The sequence below is a fragment of the Patagioenas fasciata genome, chromosome W (assembly GCF_037038585.1).
Source record: "Patagioenas fasciata isolate bPatFas1 chromosome W, bPatFas1.hap1, whole genome shotgun sequence".
Lineage (NCBI taxonomy): Eukaryota > Metazoa > Chordata > Aves > Columbiformes > Columbidae > Patagioenas > Patagioenas fasciata.
Genome location: NC_092559.1, coordinates 65,006,819 through 65,031,998, shown reverse-complemented (window position 1 = coordinate 65,031,998; position 25,180 = coordinate 65,006,819). Strand labels below are relative to the sequence as shown.

At 43.6% G+C, this 25,180-nt stretch overlaps 1 protein-coding gene across 1 annotated transcript; it reads right to left on the bottom strand.

Annotated features, from left to right (window-relative positions):
* Positions 1–680: 680 nt before the first annotated feature.
* Positions 681–24,615, bottom strand: LOC136114564 (SKI family transcriptional corepressor 2-like). Its single transcript, XM_065859935.1, has 8 exons — positions 24,548–24,615; positions 22,217–24,467; positions 21,399–21,459; positions 21,013–21,087; positions 12,085–12,150; positions 11,601–11,699; positions 9,147–9,214; positions 681–743 (listed from the first exon to the last, which is right to left on the bottom strand). Exons 1-8 carry the CDS (start codon positions 24,613–24,615, stop codon positions 681–683), a joined length of 2,751 nt encoding a protein of 916 aa, XP_065716007.1.
* Between the last annotated feature and the right edge of the window lie 565 nt (positions 24,616–25,180).

Sequence of the window (25,180 nt, the reverse complement as noted above, 5' to 3'; positions counted from 1 at the left end):
CAGGGATTTTTTCAGTGAATCCACAAACCAGATTTTGTGGTCCCCAAGCCTCTCATCTTCTTGTTTTATCAGAAAAAAAAAAAAAGTCATTTAAATGTTAAGGCTTTAGCACTCAAAACTGGAATCTCCCAGGACACTGATGATGGAGATGGTACTTATTCTAACTGAGTGCTTATAAAAAGCACTCCTGAAAAATGCAGTATTTGGTTTAGGAAGATCCTGCATATGGGCAATGGGGTAATCGGTGTCTGCAGGAGAAAATTATAGAGGACAATGTTGATGTAGTTCTGTAAAGCTCCCAAAATATACTGCTCTTTCCTGGAGCTCAAGAAGCTCCATTATGGGCAGAAAAAAAAACCAATTCCGACTTGCCTGTGTGTGAACTTTTACTGCATTTTGAATGCCAACATATTTCCCTCCTTCCACTGATGATACATGACCTTGTCACCACTTTCAAGTGCTCAGGCGATTAGGGCTGGATTCACCTACTGGTACGTCCTACCCCAGTGAAGCCTCGTAATTAATAATTTAGATCATAGCTAGACACCTCCACACACAGACCTTTTAGACCAGAATCAGGAACATCACGCAACAGAACAATTCTCTTAATTCTTGCGACGCCTGCAAAGGAAAACACGACGGCCAGGCAGAATAAAATCCTTTTTTTTTCAAGCTCACCTTTAGCTTTTGCTGAGATGTGCACTTAGCTTTTCTTTCCTGATCAAGCTTGCTGCATAGGGAATCTGCAATGACACAGAAACAAAGCCATCGCTTTATGCCAAAGTTTGGCTAACGAGATAGATTTGATAATTTGGTCTTAAGGGTCTTTTCCAACCAATATGATTCTATGATATCTGAGCTAGAATCCCTGTAAATGAAAGGTTTTGTTTGCCTCCTTATATCATTTTAGAAAACAGTGCCTTAAAGGATTTAATTCTTTATAAAACTGTAAGAATGCTGAAGCAGAAATAAAATTTAAATGGTCCAAATTAAAACAACATATCTTAAAATCTAATGTAAAAGATGTCTTCCAATGTTTGTTTAGATCAGTTGTTGGCAAAAATCAAGTCACCAGCCATTCTACTACCCATGAGATGACAAAAATCAGCTGTCTGTAACAGAGCAGGAAACACGCATCGATCTCTGCACAGCCGAAATACAGCAGGGTGGGAGTATGAGACTTCATATATTTATAGCCCCATAATTAGGAAGTTCATAATAGTTATCTCTGACTTGCACCAATCTGAAGAAAGCCACTGAAGTGGAACAAATAATTAAAGAAAAAACAGAGAACATAGGCATATTAGGGAACATAGTTATATTTAGAAACAGAGTGGGATGACATGCTAACTGGCTATTGGGAATACAGCACAGGGCTGCTCTTTTTCAGTGCTGGGTTTTTAGAATGCAACAAAACTAAATTGCTCTGAGATTTCTCCATAGCTGGGAATCCAAGTGACTACAAATTCACTGTTCTTTGATGCTGCCTTTTGGAAGAATTCAGGTTGGGATCAGAAAATCTATGTCCTTACACTCCCAGGTGCTGCTGCACAATGAGGTGACCTGCTTCTGCTGCCAGGCACTCCAGAATATATTCCCAAAAAATGTCAAATATGCTACTGCAAGCTGACAAATAGGCTGGGTTCAAGTCAGGAGCAAAGCCTGAAACTGCACAAACAGCAAAAGGGACAGGCAAATGCAGAGAATTCAAGTGACCTGCCCCACATAAAACACAGAAGCATGTGAATTTACATATCCACTAACTATATACCTAACATGCACTCTTGTACATCCCTGTTTTGTTTTTAATTACGTTACACCCACAGTTTGTGAGAGCATTTGCGTGAGTTGCACTCAGCATGTCCCTGGGCTGGCGTAAAGTGCAGTATCTGCAGTGTCATCTCCATCCCTGCTTTTCTGAGTAAGGAAAAGAGCAGGGAAGGCTCAGGATCAGAGATCTTATAGGCAAAGAAACTGTTTACCTGATCACCCATTTGCACAGTTCAATATATTCATTAACGATTTGGACGAGGGAATTGAGTGTACTATCAGCAAGTTTGCTGATGACACTAAGCTGGGAGGAATGGCTGACATGCCAGAAGGCTGTGCTGCCATCCAGCGGGACCTGGACAGGCTGGAGAGTTGAGCAGGGAATAACCTGATGAAATTTAACAAGGGAAAGTGTAGAGTCCTGCATCTGGGCAGGAACAACCCCAGGTTCCACTATAGGTTGGGAAATTGCATATTAGAGAGTAGTGTAGGGGAAAGGGACCTGTGGGTCCTGGTGGACAACAGGATGACCATGAGCCAGCACTGTGCCCTTGTGGCCAGGAAGGCCAATGGCATCCTCGGGTGTATTACAAGGGGGGTGGTCAGTAGATCGAGGGAGGTCCTCCTTCCCCTCTATTCCGCCCTGGTGAGACCCCATCTGGAATATTGTGTCCAGTTCTGGGCCCCTCAGTTCAAGAAGGACAGGGAACTGCTGGAGAGGGTCCAGCGTAGGGCAACAAAGATGATTAAGGGAGTGGAGCACCTCCCTTATGAAGAAAGGCTGAGGGAGCTGGGGCTCTTTAGTTTGGAGAAGAGGAGACTGAGGGGTGACCTTATTAATGTTTATAAATATATAAAATGTGAGTGCCATGAGAATGGAGCCAGGCTCTTCTCAGTGGCAAACAATGATAGGACAAGGAGTAATGGGATCAAGCTGGAACACAAGAGGTTCCACTTAAATTTGAGAAAGAACTTCTTCTCAGTGAGGGTGACAGAGCACTGGAACAGGCTACCCAGGGAGGTTGTGGAGTCTCCTTCCCTGGAGACATTCAAGACCCACCTGGACACATTCCTGTGCGACCTCACCTAGGCGTTCCTGCTCCAGCAGGGGGATTGGACTAGATGATCTTTTGAGGTCCCTTCCATAACATACTGTGATACTGTGATACTGTGATACAGTTTAAATTCAAGAGGGAGCCACAAACAAACTGCCTGAATAAGCACATTTCAACTGAGACCCGTGATGCTTCACCAATTTTTTTTTTTCTTCCTCTCTCCCACTCACAATGGCCAACAGGCAACGTTGGTTTGCATGGCTGACAATTATATAGGACATCTCCCAAGCTGTATTGACCTAGATAATACAATGGGGTACATTCTGTCAGAAATTAACTGTTCTTAATCCACTTCTCTGCTATATTTGGCACATTGGCATCTTTTCAGTGTGTGTTGGTTTATCCGTTCTCCTGGTAATAAATGACACTGGGAGAGGTGGGTGTCCAAGAGGGAAGTTACTACTTTCTTCATGAGTTAAATCACCTACAACATCATATTCTACTTTTGTCATTGGAAGAGCATTTGATAACTCCAGTGCTACGGTAGAATAGTATTTAGGGCTCTTCATGACAATACAATCTCCTTTTGCACATCCACGGTGACTGTTGCAATGCAGGACAGGATCAGCACTCAAACAGGCGCAAAGATCCAATGTGTGGCCCTTCCCAAAGTGCGTACACCCCTGCCAGCAATAACACAAGTGCAGATAATTCGGTTTTAAGTAGCAAGAAATCCGTTTATTACTAAGTCCACATTAACAGGAAATATGTTGCAATGGGAGCAGATCTGTAGGGGACAGGAGAAAGATCCAGTGTCCATACTGCATTTCTCTTTGTGGGTTTTTTTTGTGGTGTTTTTTTTTTTTTTCTTTTTGTTTGTTTGTTTGTTTTAGTGTTTGGTTTTTTGGTTTTTTTTTTGTTTGTTTGTTTTTGCTTTGTTGTTGTTGGTGGTGGTGGTTTTGTGTGTGTGTTGTTTTGTTGTTTTTTTTTTCTTCAGACTAGTCTGGTTCTGGGTACTGATCACCTGTTAAGAAATCCAGTTTGCGAGCTCTCAGTCTGCTCCACAATAGGAATCAAAGCAGGGATAAGCAGAAAGGATTTGTGATGAATTTCTAAAGCACGTGTTTGATCCCCGCTATGCTTGGACATCAAAAAAGCTTCTGTACACCATCCTCTTTTGTAGACTTCACCTTCGCATCCCATCTCTAGGTGGGGTACACAATGATACATCACCCTGACTTCTGTTGCTTGAAGAGGGAATTTTCAGTACCCCAAATATCTGATGCATATCTACAGGGTTTTAGTTAAACAATTTTTATTTCTAGGCACTGCACTTGAAACCTCAGTGAGAACCCTGTTCGGCTAAGACAGCCCTTCCAAATGCAAAGTATGTTTATGCAGGAAAGGGCTGAAATGCCACTGGAAAACTACAGTCTCTGTACACATGATGCTTCTGGATGGAACGACGGGTAGGATTAAGCAGAAGAGAAAGCCTATACTGAGTTTTTACAGCTGGAAGAGAAATCCAAGTGCCAACAGCATGTTCTAGAACATGAGTCTCCACTATTGCCCTGTGAAAGTACTTACAGGGCAGCGTACCAGTCTGTTTTTAATAACCATTAATTCTACAAGGCATTCCTTTTCTTTAACATTTGAATTTACTGGAGAAAGAGGCACAGCTCCATCCCACTAACCCAAGGCATACCCAGATGTTTTGTCAAGACACAAGTTTCACTCACCTGTCTTAAAAAAATCAGACAGTGGCAAACAAAATTCTGCTGAAAATAGTACATGTTGGCTCACTTTTCTTTCCTTTTTTTTTTTTGGGGGGGGGTGGTGGGTAAGATAATGAAATCTGCCTCGGAGTCTGCAAGACACAGTAAACACAGAATTCCAGAAATGCTCTTTTACTTGTTATTACCTGAGTGTCAGTGGACAGGCACTTCAGCACAAGCTGCAGCTCAAGAAATCCAAGAATGATTCCGCTGAACCAATGTTTGCCTCTAACACTCTTGTCAAGGTCAATCAATCTAGCTGGACCACTTTAAGCAGAGGCCCAAACCAGAAATCCCAATAAAGCATTGCTATTTCCTATTTCTACTTTTTGAATGTGGAGTGACAGGTATGCGGTGACCAAGGTCTCTGCATATAAAAATGCAGATATTCCTTGTTTGTATAATGAATACATTAGTTGTACAAAGCACCTGCTTTCCATATGTAACCTAAAATAGGAATTAAATCTACTGGTGCTTTTCTTAATTACAGTAGGACCCAGAGGAACATGATTTCATACCTCTAAAGATCTAACAACATTACCACAAGGTGGATGTTTTCTTCTTTTAAACACTCCTTGTGAATCTTTAAAGATCAGGATGAAAGATGATGCAGAGATAGAAATAAATTTTGCAGGTAGATAGTTCCTGATTTATTTTATGGTTGATTCAAAGCAGCACTGAGAGTATAAGGCCATGGAACATCAGAGGAGTTTCAACTGGATCCAGTTCTGAGCTCTGAACATGATTATCAGCCCAAAGTTAGGCTAGCGAGGAGAAAGTCAGTTCATGGGAGTATAAATAAATTAAAAAGAACCCAAACAAAACCAAAGTAATTGTCTGGAAAGACAATTCACATTTCTAACATGTCTCAAAGACCTTCTGCCTTTTATTCCTTTGTAAAATGAGGGAGATTGATCACTATTCAATTTTAATTATCTAAACAACAATGGCCAGGTGACAAACACCACCTTAGCTTTTCCTGATGGATGGGTTAAAACTGTGGTCAGTGCTCCCCAGGAATCTATAAAACAACTTGTAAAGGACACCAGAAAAGAAATTAAGCAAATCTAGCCTGTTCGCAGGAGCTTAAATTTGCTTCTTGTTGCTCTGCTTCTCTGTGGCAGTGGTTTAGAGGGCTTCACAAAAACATAAAAGGATCAAAATCATCATGCTGGGAATGCTGCTTCTGATCTTCTTCCACTAGACAGCTAGGAAGAAAGTTCATGTTTTTTAAATTTGATCCACTAACACAGTTGTGCAGAAGACAATACCAGACAGGTATGGAATGTCAAGCAGGAGGTGACTCAATCCTGTGTTGGGCTGGCTGGGCTGTCCTGACAGATTAATTCTGGTCACACTGGACAAAAAACGACAACTCTAAAGGCAGGTGAGCTCTTCTGAGGCCGTACCACATGTGGCATTTTGGAATTTATCCAAACCTGCTGGGCAACGATTTCTTCTCAGTGGCCCTTTCTGTACAGCTTAATAATGGAAGCCAGATGGTCCATGACTGAATCCATATGTAAAATCTGTATTTTACATATGACCTGCAAGTACACGCACCGTACTTTGACTATTTGGGAGAGAGCGCTTTGAAAGAGCAAGAAGAGAAAAATGCATTCAGTGATTTAAGTTCTATTTTCTTGTTCAATACCGGTTGCTTCCTGGCACTTGGCCGAGAGCTTGGCAAGAACAGGTTACAATACTTTCTGGTAGCTGCTCTGGATACTCTGACCGACTCCTTTCTCAACAGAAATTGCCAATGGCAACACAACTTCCCACTGCTCCAGCTATGTACCGAGCCAGGTTATATCCAAAGACAGCAACATCCATTGCAGAGGATGCAACAGGACCCACCCTCCATCCTCCCAATGATCTGAGCCTTACTCCTGACTTTCAGAAAGCCATAAAATATTTTTTTTAAAGTCCGGAGCAGACGGAGCATTAAAATAAACCTCTGTTGATTAAACAGTGCTCTAAAGGAGGTTTTTAATGCAGAATATTAGCGCTGCAGATGCAGTGATGGTTGGGGAGTGGCAGAGGGCACCCAGAGCCAGCACCAGCCCCCGGAGCTGCCACCCCACTCGGCCCAGCTGCCCTCCACGTGTGGCGATTTGTCATCTCCATCTGCATCGCAGTGAAACAATGTCATTCAAGAACTGGGAAATAAAAGCATTATGGTCAGTGTTCGGTACTGCGAGGCACAAAGCGCTACCTCCAAGCAGTCCTTTCCGTGTAACTGTCAGCTTATGGCGGGTGTTCGCACTAGAAAGTTTTCAAAAACAACTATATTTGGTTAATTATTTCATGCTTAGCTTCATCTTCTTGTATTCTAGACATTCCTGACACATCAAACATGCCAAGGCAGTTTATTTGAAAGTCTGACTACTCAGTTTTGCAGCTTGAAGAATTCCAGTTCAGAGTGAGCAGAACCACAACAACAAAAAATACAAAAAAATGAAATTTAACCATGTTTTTTGTGCATTCTGCACCAAAAGCTTTAATTCATCCATGCCATAACCCAAAAAGGCCAAAAGAGTTCTATCATTAACACATGCAATTCATTAGTCTTAATTCTAGATACAACCATATAAGATATATTCACATGAATGAATTAAAGTAACTGCAAGGATTATCACATCGAAACTGCTGACTCCAGTTATCAACCAGAACATCACTGAAGACAAATATACTGGTTATTTGCAGCAGTATCTCAGTTTTTCACATGCAAACACCCTTTTATCGGTCTCACTGATACTCAACCTGCCTCAACGATACCAGGAGGGACACCCAAATGGAAGCATCAAGACTTACTGATGATTTGGCAACATTTCTATTAATAATAATTAAACTCAGGCAGCCACAGTGAGTAAAGAGGTCTTGAATTTCTGGTGTAGTACATTTAATGTTGAAACCAGTCCCTATAAGTACATTCAAGCAGCGCTGTTTAATGATTAAATGACTATTAGTCTTTCTGTAGCATGAGCAAGTGAAAAGGGTGTGAATTACACAATCATATTTCTTTTCCTACCCAAGAAAAAGCACTACACTGAACCTTACGATTTCTCCACTTCTTGTAAATATGAAAAATCACCACAGCTGGCTTGCTGGAGGTCTGGGACAACTAGTTTCAGAAAAAAACTTCACAATAAGGCTACAAAGTGAATGGCAGAGACGATCCATTCTCTCCCTGGGAGGAAAGTTAGCTCCAAGTTCAGCTGACACAAGAGATAAATGCTGAAGTGGGCCCATAGAATTTGTGCTTAAATGTGATTCACAGCAGGAATCGGGTCACCTGCCTCAAGTCCAAAGCAGCAGGAGAAGTACTTTTCAGGATAGCATCCTAATTACTATCTTCTGTGACAATATAATTCACAGATTGAGCCAAGCTCCTTGCCTGGTATCGGGAGGCAAAGAGGAACACAGTAACAACTGGAAGCATTAAAGGAAAAGAGTGGAAACCAGCAGCAAAAAATCTCCAAAGATGTTTTGGACTTAAATTTCCTCCATAAACAACCTCCCTCAAGCACTCTCCATCTCTCATTGAAACCTCTGAAGTCAGCAGCAACAGCAATGTTCGACAGGTCTAAAAATAAGGCCACTCCTAAATGGCTCTAAACATAGGTGCACAAGCTTGACAATCCTGGCCTTCAGCTTTATTTTTATGTCCTAACCCATCAATTAGAAAATGACACTATCAGAAGGCTGGACAATGCCTTCTCCGCATCAGGGTCTGTGACAAGCGCCACAAAAATTTAAATGCTTGAGCGCAGGGGCTGATTCAGGTAAGTGGGAATATTTGGCAAGCCTGCCTCAAAAAAAAAAACCAATGAATAACATTAGACTGATCACAGAAAAAGCACTAGGAAAACAAGCATTAGCTGACGACCTGCCACTCGTTACGATGCCCTACTCTTAAAATCGCACTAAGCAGTATCTGAGTAAGAAACAGCTTCACATATTCCACCCCTTGCTTGTACTGGATTAAGTATGTCAAGTTTTCAAAACAGCACAGTTGTATGCAAAGATCTAGAGTTGCACTAACACACACAAAATCCCTCTTGATTTTAAAATAACAAGCAACGTGTGCCTACACTGAACTGTGTTTTGGCAACTAGATCCTTTACTGCTGAGTAAAAAATTAAAAAAAATACACATCTTAAGGTTTATTTGCCAGTGAGAAATTGGCCTCGCACCAATTTCCTACTCAGGGTTGAAATGCAACTTGTACGAGGTAGAAACATTTAACTGCTTAAGGTTTGCTGATTCGGTGCTCACATTTTGCTCTGAAGAAGCTCTTCTTGGTGTTGAGTCCACATATTTTGTTTAGTTGAAACACGAAGACCCATCTGGTTACTGTACGAAAGTAAATCTCCAAGTAATTAGATTCTAAACCAGCTGAGAACTGCACGCTTACATCTCGCTAAGTATAAGGTAATGCGAGCTCAGTACATCTGCGTGGCTCACAAAGGAAAAGTTCAAGGAGTGCATTTAAAAAACATGAAGCCACCCATCATAGCATTTTTAGCAGAGAAGGAAACCTCACAATTTGTAGCTTCTGTATCATTTCTTCTCTGTATGCCAGTTCCCACTTCATCTGATCTTGAAAATTATCTGTAAGGTGGGGGAGGGGAAGTAGATGCAGTAATTAAAACAGAGACCACACAGCAGAATTCATATAAATCAAATTAAATCAAACCCAATCGCTACTGAGGAATTGTGAACCACTGCAAAGCCCTTAACCCAATTACAAGGTATGCCTAACAAAAATGCCTTCTCTAGTAGGAGACACTGTAGACAACAGAAAAACTGTGGAAAAATCAGATTCTGCTGCTTCCCCAATTAGCAAATGTAGGCTGCTGAGTTTCTGTCACTAGCATTTATTCTCACAGTGATTTTCTCAATGGGCCAGACTCTGCAGTCACTAGTCAAACTTCTACCAACACTGAAGAGCAAAAAGAAGATCTTTGCTCTGGCATAAATCAGTTGACATCAATAGGGATGTCCAATATGTGAGAACAGAAAGCGTTCAAAGCTGCAGGGTTTGATTTGTAGTTTGTAACAGCGCTGACGGCTTTGAGCAAATCTCAGGCTAAAGCTCCATAAAGAATGATGTGGAACCCAGAAGGGAAAAAGTCTTTGAAAAACAGATCCTAGAGAGCTGGGTTACAGCACAGGGCAGATTTCCTGCTCCAAGGAGCTTCTCCTTCCCTTATTTTCCTCCTCAGTAACTATTTCAGACAAAACTTTGTTTGGTAGAAGATTAACTGCTGGTCTGTGTTCCATAACATTGCTGTTGGAGGTTGGGAAAAAGACAGAAAAACATGAACAGAACTATTGACAAGAAGTAAATAACTCAGAGAGTTGCATGATGGAGACCTGAGTGTGATGATGGACCATTAAATGGAAGAGGAAAGAAAACCCATCCCAACCAACATGATTTTGATCTGGGAGACTAAAGCCTGTCCTAGACCACGGGAATATTGAGGTGAATATGAATAAAAACCAGCACGGAGCACCTCAACACCCATAGTTGGGAGAAGAGCACTAAAAGGCAGCTTAAAATGGTTTGTTTACAACTAAATAATTAAAAGAGTTAAATAATCATGCTGGTTGATGGGACACTAGCTCAGAACTCAGGAAGCCTGGGTTTAATATCTGCTCTACATGTCTCTCCACGTCTCCTTTCATCACCACTGAAGCACAAATAACGCTGCTTCATCTGTCAAGTGAGTTGGGAGAATTAATGGATTAAATGACTGTGGGACACTTTGATAGCACAGTAATGGGAGTCACAGAAACACCTCAATTGCAATGGAAAGATTTAAGCCCAGGTGAGAACAAGTGGCTCCTATTAATACTCCGCGTGCTGCCGCAGTGCTGGGAGCTCACCCGCTCCCAAAACAGCCACACAGCCTCACCATGACTTCTCAATCCCAAAACCAAGGATATATTGGTGTCCTGGTTTTGTTAAAAAACAAGTTTCTCTTTTAGTGAATTTTGCCTGTCAGCTAAAGCCTTCATATTAGCTGCATTTTCCTGGAGAACCAGATACATGTTTTGGTAAACATAGCAATGGAGTGCAAACTTATTGATAAGCATGGATGGACATCTCGCAAGAGGGGCAATGAGAAACAGGTGGCCAAGAAACTGACCAACTGTGTATAACGTTCCATTCACGTGAATACTTCATATAAAAATGGGAGATCACGAGGATCTCGTCTCCCTTTTCCTTCTTTTCCCTTCTGCTTATGGCCGACATTAGGAGAGGACCTTGCTGGTTGTCCCTGCGAACTGAGGCCTAGTGAGAGACTGAATCCAGTTCCGGTTGGCTGCAGAGTCCAATCCAGGACTTTGGGTGCTGGCTCTGCAGTTGCTGAGACTTTCAAGATTGGTTTTGTATCTTTTGTATTATTTTCTCTATTCTTATTAGTAGCATTAGTAAAACATCTTTAATTTTTCCAACTCTCTTCTCTCTGTCCTTCTTTTCCTCCCGATCGCCTGTCCTTAGTGGGAAGGGGGGGAGAGGGAGGGGCAAAAGGGGGAAGTGGGTGGGGGAGAGGAGGTTAACAATACATTTGCCACGGTTTGATTGTCACCCTGCCATCTAAACCCTCGACAATTGGATGTACTATACCTCTATGTCTATGATTCTATGATCTCAACTGTGGGGAAAGGGGGTATGTCCCCATCAAGTGTGAGTGTACGAAGGGGCTAGAAGAAAGTACAGGGGGGCAGAGCTCTGTCCTCCTCATTCATGCAAGGATTTTGCCCTCTCCCAATGAGCAAAGGTTGTTTAAAAGGCAAGGAGGGACTTCAGGACAAAAATAAAATAGCAAAGAAACAAAGAAAGAGTGAGAACATCTGTCGGGGTGAAACTGTCCAGCACAGTTACATGAAAAAGGACATAAATGACTAAGAACATACCTCTCCCATTTTAACCATCTGACGACAACCAACCACCCACAGATAACACCAAAACCACAGAGATGTGTCTTACTGAAGACTGGGAATGACGTGTTTCCTTTCAACAGCTGGAATTCCTGTTCTAGTCTCCTCCGTAAGTCGATCTGTTCAAACAAAACCTTCTGTAGTTCCTCTAACAAAGATAAAAGTGGTTTTGTTAATCTGTATAAATAATTCTTGAAAGAACAGTTGCAGAGCAATTCATTACTATAAGACAAAATATTTTAGCAGTTATAAAAAAAAAAAAGTGTTGCATAGACCTACAATAGATTTTGTGCAGAAAGTCATGAATATAAATCAATGTAATATATTATTTTAAATTATTATATTACAGTGTCATGTATTGATTGATATATATGCATTAATCTCAATTATATCCACCCAAAGGTCCATATATTATTCATATGTTACTTGACAAGCTAAAAATATGGTGCAGAACAAAAGTGCCCCCTATTATTCTCATATTCTATTAAAACAAAGAGCAGTTTTATAACATGAGAGGCCCTTATTTATTTTACCTTTTCCCATGTTTTCTACATCCTTCTTCAGTGAATGAGGTGAATTGGTTTCTTGTGTGTGTTCACCTTAAAAAAAAGAGAAAGAAAAAAAGTTATTGATTTACTTTTCAATCAGTATTGTCCTTACTATGCAACTGCTTCAGACAACTTGGAGTAAAAAGGAAAAACAATATGCAGAAATAATAAGATAGAGGTTTATCTACATATCTCTGTGTGTGTAGCACAAATGTTTGTAGGACTTTTATTTGCTGCTAGCGGAAAGTATTTACCAATATCACAGCCTCCTGCAGATGAGAGCTGGTGTCTCCTCGATACATAGGAGCGCTCCTCTTAAACCTCGTCTGCCACACTGATCCCAGCTTTTGCTCTAAACCCTCTCGAAGATCAGAAAATAACTCGGTCTCATCTCCTCTCTTCACAATGGGAAGTTCATGCTGTTTGGTTGGGAAGACCCTGTTCCCAAATCTACGAGGAAAAAAATCATTTTTTTGCAGCAGCCTCTTTGCCTCCATCAGCTCTTTTTATCAGCTCTACAGCATGAGCTTGTTTAACTGGATATAATTTATATCCAGCTGAGATAAAATTGACATTAGTGGTATTTGCATCTAAAGGATACACCTCAGAGGTCAACCAATTCAGAGACTTCTGTCTTAGGTTGCTCATGTAACTTTTACTCATATAGTAGTAAAGAATTTTCTAAATAATAAAATTAGGTTGTTTCCTGATACTTAGAATCACAGAATCATTTTGGTTGGAAGAGACCCTTAACATCATTGAGTCCAACCATAACCTACCTCTAGCACTAAACCTTTCTTTCAGCCCTTTTCCTTTACAAATAAAATAAAATAAAGTTTTAAAAATCTTCACAAGGTGTTAAGTTCATGTGGATGACCACTTGACTGAAATATTAACTTTCTGACAGAAGGTGTTATTTTCCTTATCCTCTGGAATTGTGAAATTTTCGTCTGATTTCTATGAACAGCGTCTTGGAACAAAAAGCAAGGAAAAAATGTTTTTAAAAGAAAAAATACCACTATAGCTGAAATTAATGGAAGATTTTCTATTATTTACAGCTGAAGTAGAAATGGACTCTAAATAATTAAGAAAATCTTTGGTAAATATCCAATTATTGGACTAATCTTTGGTTTAGTCCAGCCAGTAAATACACATAATTAACTCTACTGATGAGTAATCACAAGAAAGAGATACATATAAAGCTACTCATGTTTACATATTTGGAAGAAAGAATGATGGAGGAAATACCTTGATTTTTTTTTTTTTAAAGAAAAAGCCATAGCACTGAATAGGTCACCACACAACAGATACGATAGCAGCTACTTAAAAACTCCTGCTGTCACCATGCATTTGATAATAGCTCCTCAAAATAAACCAATTTTAAAGTTGAATTGAAAAGTCTTGTTTTATAGGCAGTCATAAATCCTTTTGCAAAACATTTATTTCTGTTTTTAAAAATCAATGCATTCTTACATCCAGTAAACCTTGAAGTCCGAGTATATGAAACATATCCAATAGCTATGCATTTTAGCATCTCCTGTCTCTCTGTTCCTTAAAAAAAAAGCAACCCCTATTCAGGCATAAACATTTATGCAACTGACACCTGGTGCCAGCAATTCCACTTTAAAAATCTGTTCATGTAACACAATGTTTAAAAAAAGTCATTTTTGTATGATATTTGATATATACAAAGTATTTTCTGCAGGTAAGTTGTCACACCACACTAAAAGAAATAGTAAGATTAAAAATACATCACCTTTTGGGCAATGGTTTGAGGTGTTTCCATAATGTAAAATGGTATTTTTGTTTTAGTTAACATAATTCTCTTTTAAACAGGATTGCTAACAAAAGAAGTATTTTGTTAGATGAATTAGAGTACACAAAATAAAAAAGAAGGAATTTAAGTTTAGGAAGAGTATTTATTTAATTCTAAATAATTGTATATTTTTCCAATCAATTTCTTTCTTTGAGGCATTCTTTTCTGAATGTTTTATGTGCAATTTTGAGGGATAACAGACTCAAAGGCAGAAGGTAAGTGGATTTTTCAAGGGAGGGGGAAGAAAAAGTAAGAGAGACTAGATCCTAGCACAGCTCATAGTGCTTTTCCAGCTTGGTTGAGCTTTCAGGGCCAGATGGTTTGAGGCTGCTGACTCACTGGGAGTGAAAGAACTGCATCAAAATGAAAATAAGGGCATGCAGCATGAAGAATAACTTCTCCAGCAGCTGCAGCCTCCTTGCTGAGCTTCCAAAAAGGCTTAGAAAATTCCCCATCCTTGTGCCTAAAATAAGAACAGGATGGGAAAAGGGAAGGTATTTAAAGGCAAACCCCCTCGCATACGGTTTTAACGAATAACTGCATTTTTAAACTGCTTTCTGATGTTCAAAGCCTCGACATTATTATTGCTAACAGTAATAATAATCAGATGGGTTTCACCTTTCCGGTCCCCCTGAAAATGATAATCAGGAGCCTGCACTTCTCTTTTCTGTACTTCCCAGAGGTCTCATCACGCCTTGTGTACTGCTCTACCTTGATTGAAAGGGAGGAGGTATTGAATATTTAACCAGCTTCCTTTCTCTTAAAAGTTAATTAAAAGCTAAATAGGTGTTTAAAAACAAACAAACAGAAAGCCCAAAGAATTTTAATCAGCCTAAGAAAAAAATCACTTCCCCTTCTAATAGCTCCACCATAACTCTCTTGGGTCTTGTCTACGCACAAACTTGTAACAGCATTTAAAACAGAAAGGCATGTGGTACGGACACCTAGGTTGTCTTTGAAAGAGATCTATTTCAGTTTATTCCAAAAAAAAAAATCAAACTATACCTCCACCTGGCTGGCTGGGAAAAGGGGATGAAGTATTCATAGTCAGTTTGCACTAAAGCTTTTGGTAGCTCTGTTCTTCCCGATCGCTATAGCTGCACAGACATTTATTCTGGAATAAAGGTAGATGGATTGTATTTTTGGTTTATACGAATGGTCTTTTTATCTGGAACTTGAACATCCACCCGCAAAGGAAAGCAGAAATGATAGCTGCAAGTAGACACACCTCGAATTACTTTATCAGTACTCTGAAAAACAGCAGCTCCTACTTGTACATTGACACAACCTCACAGATGCCACCGTTTTATTAGGTCTACACCCACAGGAGTAGCTCATATTTTAATTCTCAATAAAAGAAATTAACAGAAACATTTCTAAATGTACTCTCCTCAAAAGAAATGCACATTCGCCCTCATTGTACAAAACCAAACCAGACATAAGGCAGGTTACCTCTTCATGTTGGGCCACCCAGAGCAATCCTTCCTCGGGAAGCTCTCAAAGTGCTCGTCAAACAGCAGCAAAAAATTTCCAACCTGGCCCAGACGACGCAGCTCCATCAACGAGCAATTGATTTGCAGAGCTCTGGACTGAGAAAAAAAATAATCCCTCCTACCTCTTGGCCCTGTCCCTTGTCCTCAGCTCATCTCCTTGACAATTCTCACTGCACCTGCAGTGCCAGACCCCAGCAACCAAAATCATCCACCCGTCCATGTCTCAGCACTGGGACTGATTAATCCTGGATGGAATTTAATTGTTGCAAAGTACATGATGCTGCCAGGCAGCTCTGCAGCTTGCTCCTACCAGGTGAGCTTTAGCCTCAGGAAGCCCACAACATCGATGATCTACCATAACTTAAGCATCTGTCCTGGTTTTGTTAAAAAAGAGGTTTCTCTTTTAGTGAATTTGCCTGTCAGCTAAAGCCTTCATATTAGCTGCATTTTCCTGGAGAACCAGACACATGTTTTGGTAAACATAGCAATGGAATGCAAACTTATTGATAAGCATGGATGCACCTCTCGCAAGAGGGGCAAAGAGAAACAGGTGACCAAGGAACTGACCAACTGCGTATAACATTCAATTCACGTGAATACTACATATAAAAGTGGGAGATCATGAGGATCTCGTCCCTTTTTGCTTATGGTCAACATTAGGAGAGGACCTTGCTGGCCGTCCCTGCGATCTGAGGCCTAGTGACAGACTGAATTCCAGCTCCGGTTGGCTGCAGAGTCCAATCCAGGACTTCAGGTGCCAGCTCTGCAGTTGCTGGGACTTTCAAGATTGGTTTTGTATATTTTGTATTATTTTCTCTATTCTTATTAGCAGCATCTTTAATTTTTCCAGCTCTCTTCTCTCTGTCCTTCTTTCTCTCCCGATTGCCTGTCCTTAGTGGGAAGAGGGGAGAGGGAGGGGCTGAAGGGGGAAGAGGGGGGAGAGGGGGGTAACAATACATCTGCCACGGTTTTATTGTCACCCTGCAATCAAAACCCTCGACAAAATCCACTGGTATTAACATAATATTTTTAGCTGGAGAACGCTACATCTACAGATACAAAAACCACAGCAGAGAAGATGTCGGTATCTTCTAGGTATAAACATATTTAGTTTGGAGAAGAGGAGACTGAGGGGTGACCTCATTAATGTTTACAAATATACAAAGGGTGAGTGTCATGAGGATGGAGCCAGGCTCTTCTCGGTGACAAACAATGGTAGGACAAGGGGTAATGGATACAAACTGGAACACAAAAGGTTCCACTTAAACTTGAGAAGAAACTTCTTCTCAGTAAGGGTAACAGAGCACTGGCCCAGGCTGCCCAGGGAGGTTGTGGAGTCTCCTACTCTGCAGACATTCAGAACCTGCCTGGACGCCTTCCTGTGTAACCTCATCTAGGTGTTCCTGCTCTGGCAGGGGGATTGGACTAGATGATCTTTCGAGGTCCCTTCCAATCCCTAGCATTCTATGATTCTATGATATCAATTTTAAAAATATAGGCAGATGTGAACCGGCAGACTTTCAGAGCTCCAAAGGCTCAATTTGTATTCGCAATTAATTACTCGCTTTAAGACAAACACAATTCTTACATATGTCCTGAAGAAATCCTGCCCTTACTGAAAATATTCATGCATTATGCATATTCATGCTGCTTTTGGGGGGAATAATCAATAGGATAATCAGGACTTGCGAAAATACATCTATTTTTGGAAACTCAATGAGCATCTTTTAAGTGCTTTTCTGTGCTGGGGCTGATATATTACAAAATCTGGAGCTTCAAATGTTGATTTGCCCTGAAAGTAGTTTAACTTTAAAACAAATCAGTTCTAATTTTTCCACAGATAAAGTCTAATTTATAACCTACATTTAAAGTTTAAAACATGGACATTCAATTAAAAAAAAATCCACACTGAAGTACTAACAGATAGAGGAGAAAACAGCTTCTGGATTTCAAAACAAAGGTTCAAAAACAGTGACCAACTTAAAAATATGAATGTTTTAGAGTGACAACAAATCAGTTGGCTTTTGGTCTGAACCTCATGCATGCATTTGGGAACTATTTCATAACTTTATTCTAGAAGCACGAGGGCTAAAAAAATTCTAATTCTTGATTTGTTTTAAATGGAAGGTGAGATTCTCAACAGATTCCAGAAGATGGGGCTTTAAAAAAAAAAAAAAAAAAGAGAAGACAACACACCTGATATTGTGAGACTTGCAAAAAAATAAAGAAATTCAACATTCCACCCTCTTTTAATAATTCAAAGAGAGCTCCTGAACTCCTTATGAACTCCTTAATAATAATCGAAGAGAAAAGAGACAGGAATAGTAAATAAGGACCCAGTCCTACAGTCCATCTGCAGTTTTGTCTGTTTATAAATACCCACATATTTATACATGATCTTATCTATTAATATGCAATTCTGGGTCCCACATCTGAAGCTTAGCCTTGTCTTCCCCCATTTCAACTTTTAACTTCTTTGCCTTTTTTTTTTTTTTTTGCAAACACCTTCTGTAATAAAATTTTATGTCACTTAACTTATGGCTCCAATGCTTTATCCACCTATGTCAGTAAAGACTACACAACTGTCCAGTCTGCTACATATATAATTCTGGACTGTTTTCAACCCTCTATGAGCTACAGTAAATATACAGAAAATGCACAAATATTTGCAGTTATTCTGGATATATATTTAAGAGTAAATAAAATAAGAATGTCTCCCTGTGGGAAAGCAAGATGTGCAGTTCCAGGCACCTGGATGATAAAGGAAGATCAATGCTAACATGACAATCTGGAAGGTCAAAGAAATAATACTAACATAATTAGATCATAGCAAAATATAAAGGGCCTTGGACAGATTATGTTGAAGTACGTTTCTCATAATTGTAAAGAGTGATAGCCCAGATTCATGAGAATGGTATCTCAGGCTGGATGACTGCCCCCAAGTGCATGGGATGTGTGAATGTCCTTGGGCCTGGTCTGTGAATGAGTGGGAACGTAACTGAAACAAACATAACATGAGTGTGGTGTGTTTTTAATAACAGTTATTGGAAAAACATCTTATGCAACATCTTAGTCCATGCCCGTATCTGTAAATCCTATAAATTGTCAATGGCTAATAAAGAGGACCTCAGCCTGGCTCAGCTCTCTGCTCTGCCCAGCTCTGCGCTCCTTCCTGAACAAGATCTCTGTCTGTGCGTGCATCTTTGTCTGTGTCCCGGTGTGTGTCGTTTCTAATCGCTGCACTCCCCATTTCTGAATTTTCCTGAAGTGCCTGCCAAATAATCATTTACAAATAAAAAAAAAAAGGGAAATTGTAACAAGATTTGAGAAGCTGACTTCAAGCTGTTATTAACATCCAATTTTTAGAGCTCACATTTCTTATTAAAACAGATAAAAAATTAGATTGGTTGGGGAACAGCTTACGGAACTCAACTTCTCTTTAAGAAATACGCCATATTTGCAAAGCAGTCTCGCAACGCTGTTGTGCGCCAGACACATACAGCTACTTCTACCCTTCAACTCCAGCTGCTGAAGGAGGATCGGGATGGCAAACATTGACTTTTCCAAAAAAAAAAAATGGACCAGTTACATAAGTTAGTCACAGTTATCTTTTAAAACTGCCATAGGAACTTGAATAATTTTAAGCACTGATTGACAGAAAAGGAAGGGGGATTTTCACTGAGAGAATGAATGGCTACAGGATCTCCAAGCCCGCATCTGTTTTGGCCTTGGAAAGAGCTCTGTTTATTATGAATTTTTAAGTTCATTAACAATTTGAGAGTACAAAGCAAACACATGCGCTTATAAATGATTGTCTCTGGCACAGAAAACACTGGTTTTGTTTTAAGACTCTCTTTACCAGGTTTAGTTAATAAATTTAAGTCCATCTCACATGGAAAGAAATTTCGAGGATAATTTCATATTTCTTAATCTTATTAGGAAGGCACATCTTTAACTAACTCATAAATGTATTAAGTGTATTAAAGAAACTGGAGAGCCAGAATATTCTGCAGAATGTTTTTGACAACTGAGCAGAAAAGCACAGCAAATACAACCACTAATTCTGGGTAAGATTAAGGTGGCCAAATCCTACCCAGACATACTGCTACAAATCTCTCTGAAGATAACGGGACAGCTCTTGCTTAGAAAATGCACAGAAACCATCTGCAGAAAATAGTCCTTAAATGTCTTGCATTTCTTTATAGTCAGTTCATCTCAGAACCAGTCCCAAGACCTTCAGACACCAGAGTGGCTCATCTCAGTTTACTTAATATATTTAAGACTCTCCACAAGAGTCAGAACATGCACAGGAGTAGGCTTTTTTGAAAACTAAAATTTACATTTCAATTTACCATGAAGATAAACATATAGCTACCATAGCATCAATGAACACAAAACATTTGGAGTTTTTGAGAGAGAGGAGCTACAACATCTAAGTAAAAAGCAAAATATCACCATAATTTACTTTTTAAAATGAGCATGGATAGAATAATTTTCTACAAAACAAAAAATGACATATTTTTTCCAAAATATATTTGCCACACTGCAGGACACTACTGTATTCCTAAAAATTCTCCAGTTCTTAAGGTTTGCATCTGCCTAGTATCACTGCTATACCCTCAGTGGTAATTATTTGAAAGTATAGAAGATAATTAGGTGCTATCCATTGGTCCACAACCTCAACCCCTGAACCATAAAATTTACAAAAATCTCAAACACAGATACATTTTGTCCTCACACACCATTGTTACAGCAGGTCTTATTAGTAAGTATTTCTAAAAAATACCCTTTGGAATGGGATACGTTTGCAAATGTTTGTGATCTTTCAATTGTTCTCTGCTATTATATAAGATTTCTATAAGATCCCATTTATTCATTTCCACTCCTTGTACAACTCTCTCTCTCTCCCCGCTTGCCCTCTCTGTCTCATTTGACAGGCAAATTTGCAGACATTGCCTGAGGATAACAACCTCGTTTGACAGTCAATTAACCATGAATAGTCAAAGCCAAGGCAGTTTGCATTACATAAATGGAAAATTAGATTTCCTTTTTCCCAAGAAACAAAACCCTCTCCTTAAGACACTGCAATAGACAACTTAGTATCAAAACTTCTAATCACGTCTTTCCCAACCCCCTTGGAGACATTTAGCAATCAGTAAAAGGTGGTTTCATTTAATTTGTATAATGTAATTTTTGTAAATGTATTATACATTTTATGTAGAGATCATTATCATGGAGATAATATAAATGTTGGCATAGATGTCATAAAACACCTTTAATGTCTTCCTGACAGATATTAAAAGCAATAAGCTGTGATCCTTTTTAATAGAAGGTTTCAAAGAGAACATTTCAATTATTGTCATTTTATGCTTTTCCAGCCTGTTTCATTGTGTAACCTGATATGTTTCTGAAATTTCTGCTAAAATATGTCCAGTAATTAATAATCTTATTCCTATTAATGTCACTGCTTTCCACCTATTTGCTTTTTTCTCAGTTATATTTGCTTGGAATTTTTTTGTCTTTACCCTTGTACTAAATATACAGACATTTGATTATGAATTTAAGTCTCTGTCTCTTTATCCTCTACCTTCTTCTAAGCCTTACCTGCTATATCTCTCCAGAAGTCTCCTCCTGAAGGCTCTGAATCTGTGATGAAAAAATTATGCTTCTTGTTCTTATCTGAAATCCAAACAAAACACAGCGCTTAAAACAGTTTTACCACCAAAAAAAAACCGCAAACCACTATCACAATCCAGAAAAAAAGTAAATATATATTTGTATATTCAGCATGCACAGAGATGTATTTTGGATGTGAATGAATATAATGCTAAATTACCATCACAGAGAGACTATTAGAATGTTTAATGGACTTTTTTAATTGAAATCATGGAAGTGATTTTTTTTTTAAATCAAGCAATAGAGAACAAACCTCGCAGAACTGTGAATTCCCACACCTTGCAGTGAACGGGCAGATCCATGCCTGTACTCACCTGAGAAGGTGTCCTCTTTCGTAGACAAGATGATTTGATTACTCTCCTTGCTCTTCTGATTCTAGAAAAATGGAAAAGAGCGAAACATACAAAATGAGTATCGAAAATGAGCAGGAGTAGATACACGGTTTTGGTTGGTTTATCAACAGTGAGCACAAAAAGCGCCCAGGGAAGCAACATGGTGTGGAATTCCACCGTGGCATTTCCAAACACCTTCATGGAAGGATTAAATGTCTTGTTGGAAACTTGCTGCCAACGTGCAGGGTGGGTAAGGGCAGCTGGACTGAGACGGGATCTGGATTATTTTCTCTCATGTGTTAATCTGGAATGAGGAGGTCAAGTCATCAAGCAATACCCACACACATTCTGACAGCCCACTGGACAAGGCACCCACCAAATAAATCTGCCCTTTTAATTTTTGTTAGGCTCCAGGGTTGGCCTTTGGACACAGTGTCCAGGCCTGACGTGCTTGGCCTGTTGTAAAAAAACGTCACCATCAAAGTGGTTCCCCACAAGGATGGGCCTAGAGATCAAGACTTCACCCCCTCTGCAGTGGGGGTTTGGGCCAGTCTGCTTTTGGGGATGAGGTAGACCTGGCACCCCACAAGACCCCGGTGGGTCATGTCCCACTAGGCCCAGCCTTGTTCTGACAGGCTGGCAGGTGTACGGCCCCTGACATGGCGGCGGGGGGTACCACACACCTGACATGGCAGCAGGGGGGGTACCTGGCTCTCGGTCCGCTCTCACCCCAGGGACCCCACCCGCCCCGGGGGTGTGTCGGTAGCCGCAGGCAGCAGGGCCCTGACAGGAACATTTACATCTTTGTAGCTGGGCTGCTCCTCCAGGGAGGGATGGTGCGCCGGACTGCTGCCGCCGCTGCCCATCTGGGACGGTGCGGGAGGTGGCTGCGCTGGGGCCTGGCCCGCCCCGGGCTTCTCCTCAGCGGGCGGCCGGGGGAAGGAGTCGGCGGCGGGGCGCTCCCGGCCGCCCTTCTCCGGCAGGCCCCGGGCGGGCGGGAAGCAGCCGCCGACCGCCAAGGGGTCTCCGCCAAGGGGCTCTTCCTCGCCCTCCTCCTCCTCTTCCTCCTCTTCGGGGGGCTTGTGCCCCTCGACGTCCACCTCGGGCTCGTCCTCCTTTTCCTCCTCCTCGTCCTCCTCCTCCTCGCTGCTGTCCTCGCTGGCGAAGCTGCAGCTGGTGCCGCCGGGCGAGAGGAGGCGGTGGGGGGGGTACGGCGCGGGGAGCGGGTGCCGCTCGCAACCCGCCTCCACGGGCGGCGGCGGCAGCAGCAGCTGCAGCGGCGAAGCGGAGCGGGGCGGGCCGCCGCCGTGCAGCTTGGCCAGACTCTCCGAGTCCTCCTTGCCGCCCACCGGTCGGAAGGCGCTGGAGTGGTGGTACCCGCCGCCCGCCTTCCGCCCGGCCGCCACCTCCAGCAAGTGCGGGTGATGCGCGGGGACCCGCACGCCGCCGCCACCCTCCAAGGCGCTGGGCGAGGCGGGCTCCGCGCCGCCGCCGCCAGAGGGCGACTCGAAGAGCGGATCCCGCGCGGCAGCGGCGGGAGCGGGCAGGGTGCCCAGACCCGCGGTCCCGGTGCCCAGCCCTGCGGTCCCTGCTTCGCCGCCGCCGGGCTCCGAGAGGTCCAGGAAGGCCTGGCGCAGCAGTCCCGCCCCGTCGCTCAGAGAACAGCCCAGGGCACCGGGGGGCTCTGGCGGCGGCTGGAGGTAAGTGGGTACCGGCAGCCCGCCCGGTGTGCGGGGCGGCCAGAACATGCAGAAAGGCGGGTAGAAGGCGACGTTCTTCCTACCCGGCCAGAAGAGGCCTGAGAGGCCGCCGCCCGCCGCGGCCCCTCCGCCCTTTTGTGCCGCCGCCCCGCCGAGGGCATCGGCCCCGCCACCGCCTCCCTCCTCCTTCTTGTGGCAGAGATCGAAGGCGGCGGCGGGGAAGCTGTAAGGGTGCGGAAAGAGCCCCCCGCAACCGGGGAACTTCTGGAGCACGCCGCCGAAGGAGCCCTTGCTGGGCACCGGGATGACCGGGTAGCTCCGTGGGCTCTTGCCGCCGTGTGCCGCCGCCGCCACGGCCTCCTGCATCTCCTCGTCCTCCTCGAAGCGCGGCCGCTTCTGGTGCAGCTCGGGCGGAGCGGCCAGGAGGTGCGGGCTCAGCAACCCACCGCCCACCACGGCGGCTGCCGCCTTCACTGAGCCCAGCGGGTGGCAGGCGGCGGGGGCGGGAGGGGCGGGCGGCAGGGCCCGCTTGCGGCTGCCGCCGTTGAACATGGCCTTGACGTTCTCCCAGGCGAAGACCAGCTCGTCCTGGGGGCTTTTGTCGGTGAGCTTGAGGTGCCGGCGCCAGGAGTTGAAGTTGGCAGCGTCGGGCTGGGTGTACTTGACGTCGAGGGTGCGGTGGGAGTGGAAGATGAACTTGTTGGGGGAGAAGTACATGCTGCAGTAGCTGCACTTGATGCACTTGGCCCGGGAGCTGTTGTAGCGGGCAGGGATGAAGCTGCCTCGGCAACCCCAGGCACACTCGTGGGACACGTCGAAGGCGAAGTTATCCGGCAGTTTGGGGGGCCGGTTCTCCCCCAAGAAGGATTTGCAGAGCCGCTCCACCTCCCGTTTGGTGATCATCCCGCAGCGACGGGAGGAGATGGGCATGGCCCCGGCCCGCCGGAGGATCTCCAGCTGCACCGGCGTGCACTGCACGCAGGTGATGCCCAGAGCCACCCGCCGGTTGTGGATCTCGTTATAGCTGAAGTTTTTAAGGAGGGTGTTGGAGATCTGCGCCAGGCACAACCTCTCCTGCCCGTCGATGACCAAGGAGACGATGGGAATGCCGTAGAGGATCACCTGCCCCACTTGGTTGGGCTTCATGGCGGCGTGGCCGGCCCTCGGCTGGTTCATGGGGTCCGGCGGGTACGCGCTGGACGGTGAGGGCAGCAAGATGTCGGTGGGACTGGGCAGCGGTCTGATCGCCGTCGCCTCAGCGCCGGGAGGGCTGCTCTGCTCCAGCTGCGGGTGGGGAGGGGCAGAGAGACACAGCGCCGTCAGCCGGGGACCCACAGAGGATGGAGGGTCCCTGCCGCAAGAACCCCCCCTCGAATCTCCAGTCGTGGGGAGGCGCTACCCTTGGCGACCCCGGCCCCCCCCAAAACCCACCCTGGTCTCGCCGTGGGCGTGCCCGGGGCTGCGGGCATCCGCACACCTCGGTTCTCCGACGTGCGCATCCCACCGCGGGTGTAAAGTTGGCGGTAAATGAGCGAATCGTCCCCGTTACAAAGATGCCCCAGCCCACGGGCGGTTCATCCCGAAACACGTGTGTCCGCCGCCTCGTCCTGGAAACCCGCCGCTGCCCCGGAAAGACGCTCCGTGGGCACGGCACCCGCTCCGTGCCTGTTAGCTCGGCCCGACGGCTTCTCCCTCCGCATCCCCAGGGACGGGGCAGCCGCCGCCTGCATGCAACAGGAAAGCGCGGAAAAGGACTGAAAAAATTAAAAAGTTTCGATGCTCTCCGCACATCCTCCCAGTCCGGTGCGCCCTTTACCTCTGCGCTCTAGCCCTGCCACCGCCGGGCCCTTCTCCGGAGACGCATCCCAACCTCCTCAGCCGCGGAGCAGCGCAGCCAGCCGGAGTCTTGCCCTCGGTGCGGCGCGCACGGCGGCGGCTGCAAGCGCGGAAGCTCCGCTCCTCACCCGATGCGCGGCGGCCCCCACGTTGGCACGGTGTCGTCAGCAGCCGGGGGGCAGTGAAGGGGGAGGGGGGTTCCGGCTCCCCCATCCCTCCCTCTCCTCA

Excerpts from the sequence above, each read along its gene's own strand:
- LOC136114564 (XM_065859935.1), bottom strand. The coding sequence starts at position 24,615 with ATGCGCACGTCGGAGAACCGAGGTGTGCGGATGCCCGCAGCCCCGGGC. Across the intron at positions 11,700-12,084 it reads TGTAGAAAACATGGGAAAAG|AGGAACTACAGAAGGTTTTG; the intron begins GTAAAATAAATA and ends TATCTTTGTTAG. Across the intron at positions 744-9,146 it reads TGATACAGAAGCTACAAATT|ATTCCCTATGCAGCAAGCTT; the intron begins GTGAGGTTTCCT and ends GTGTCATTGCAG.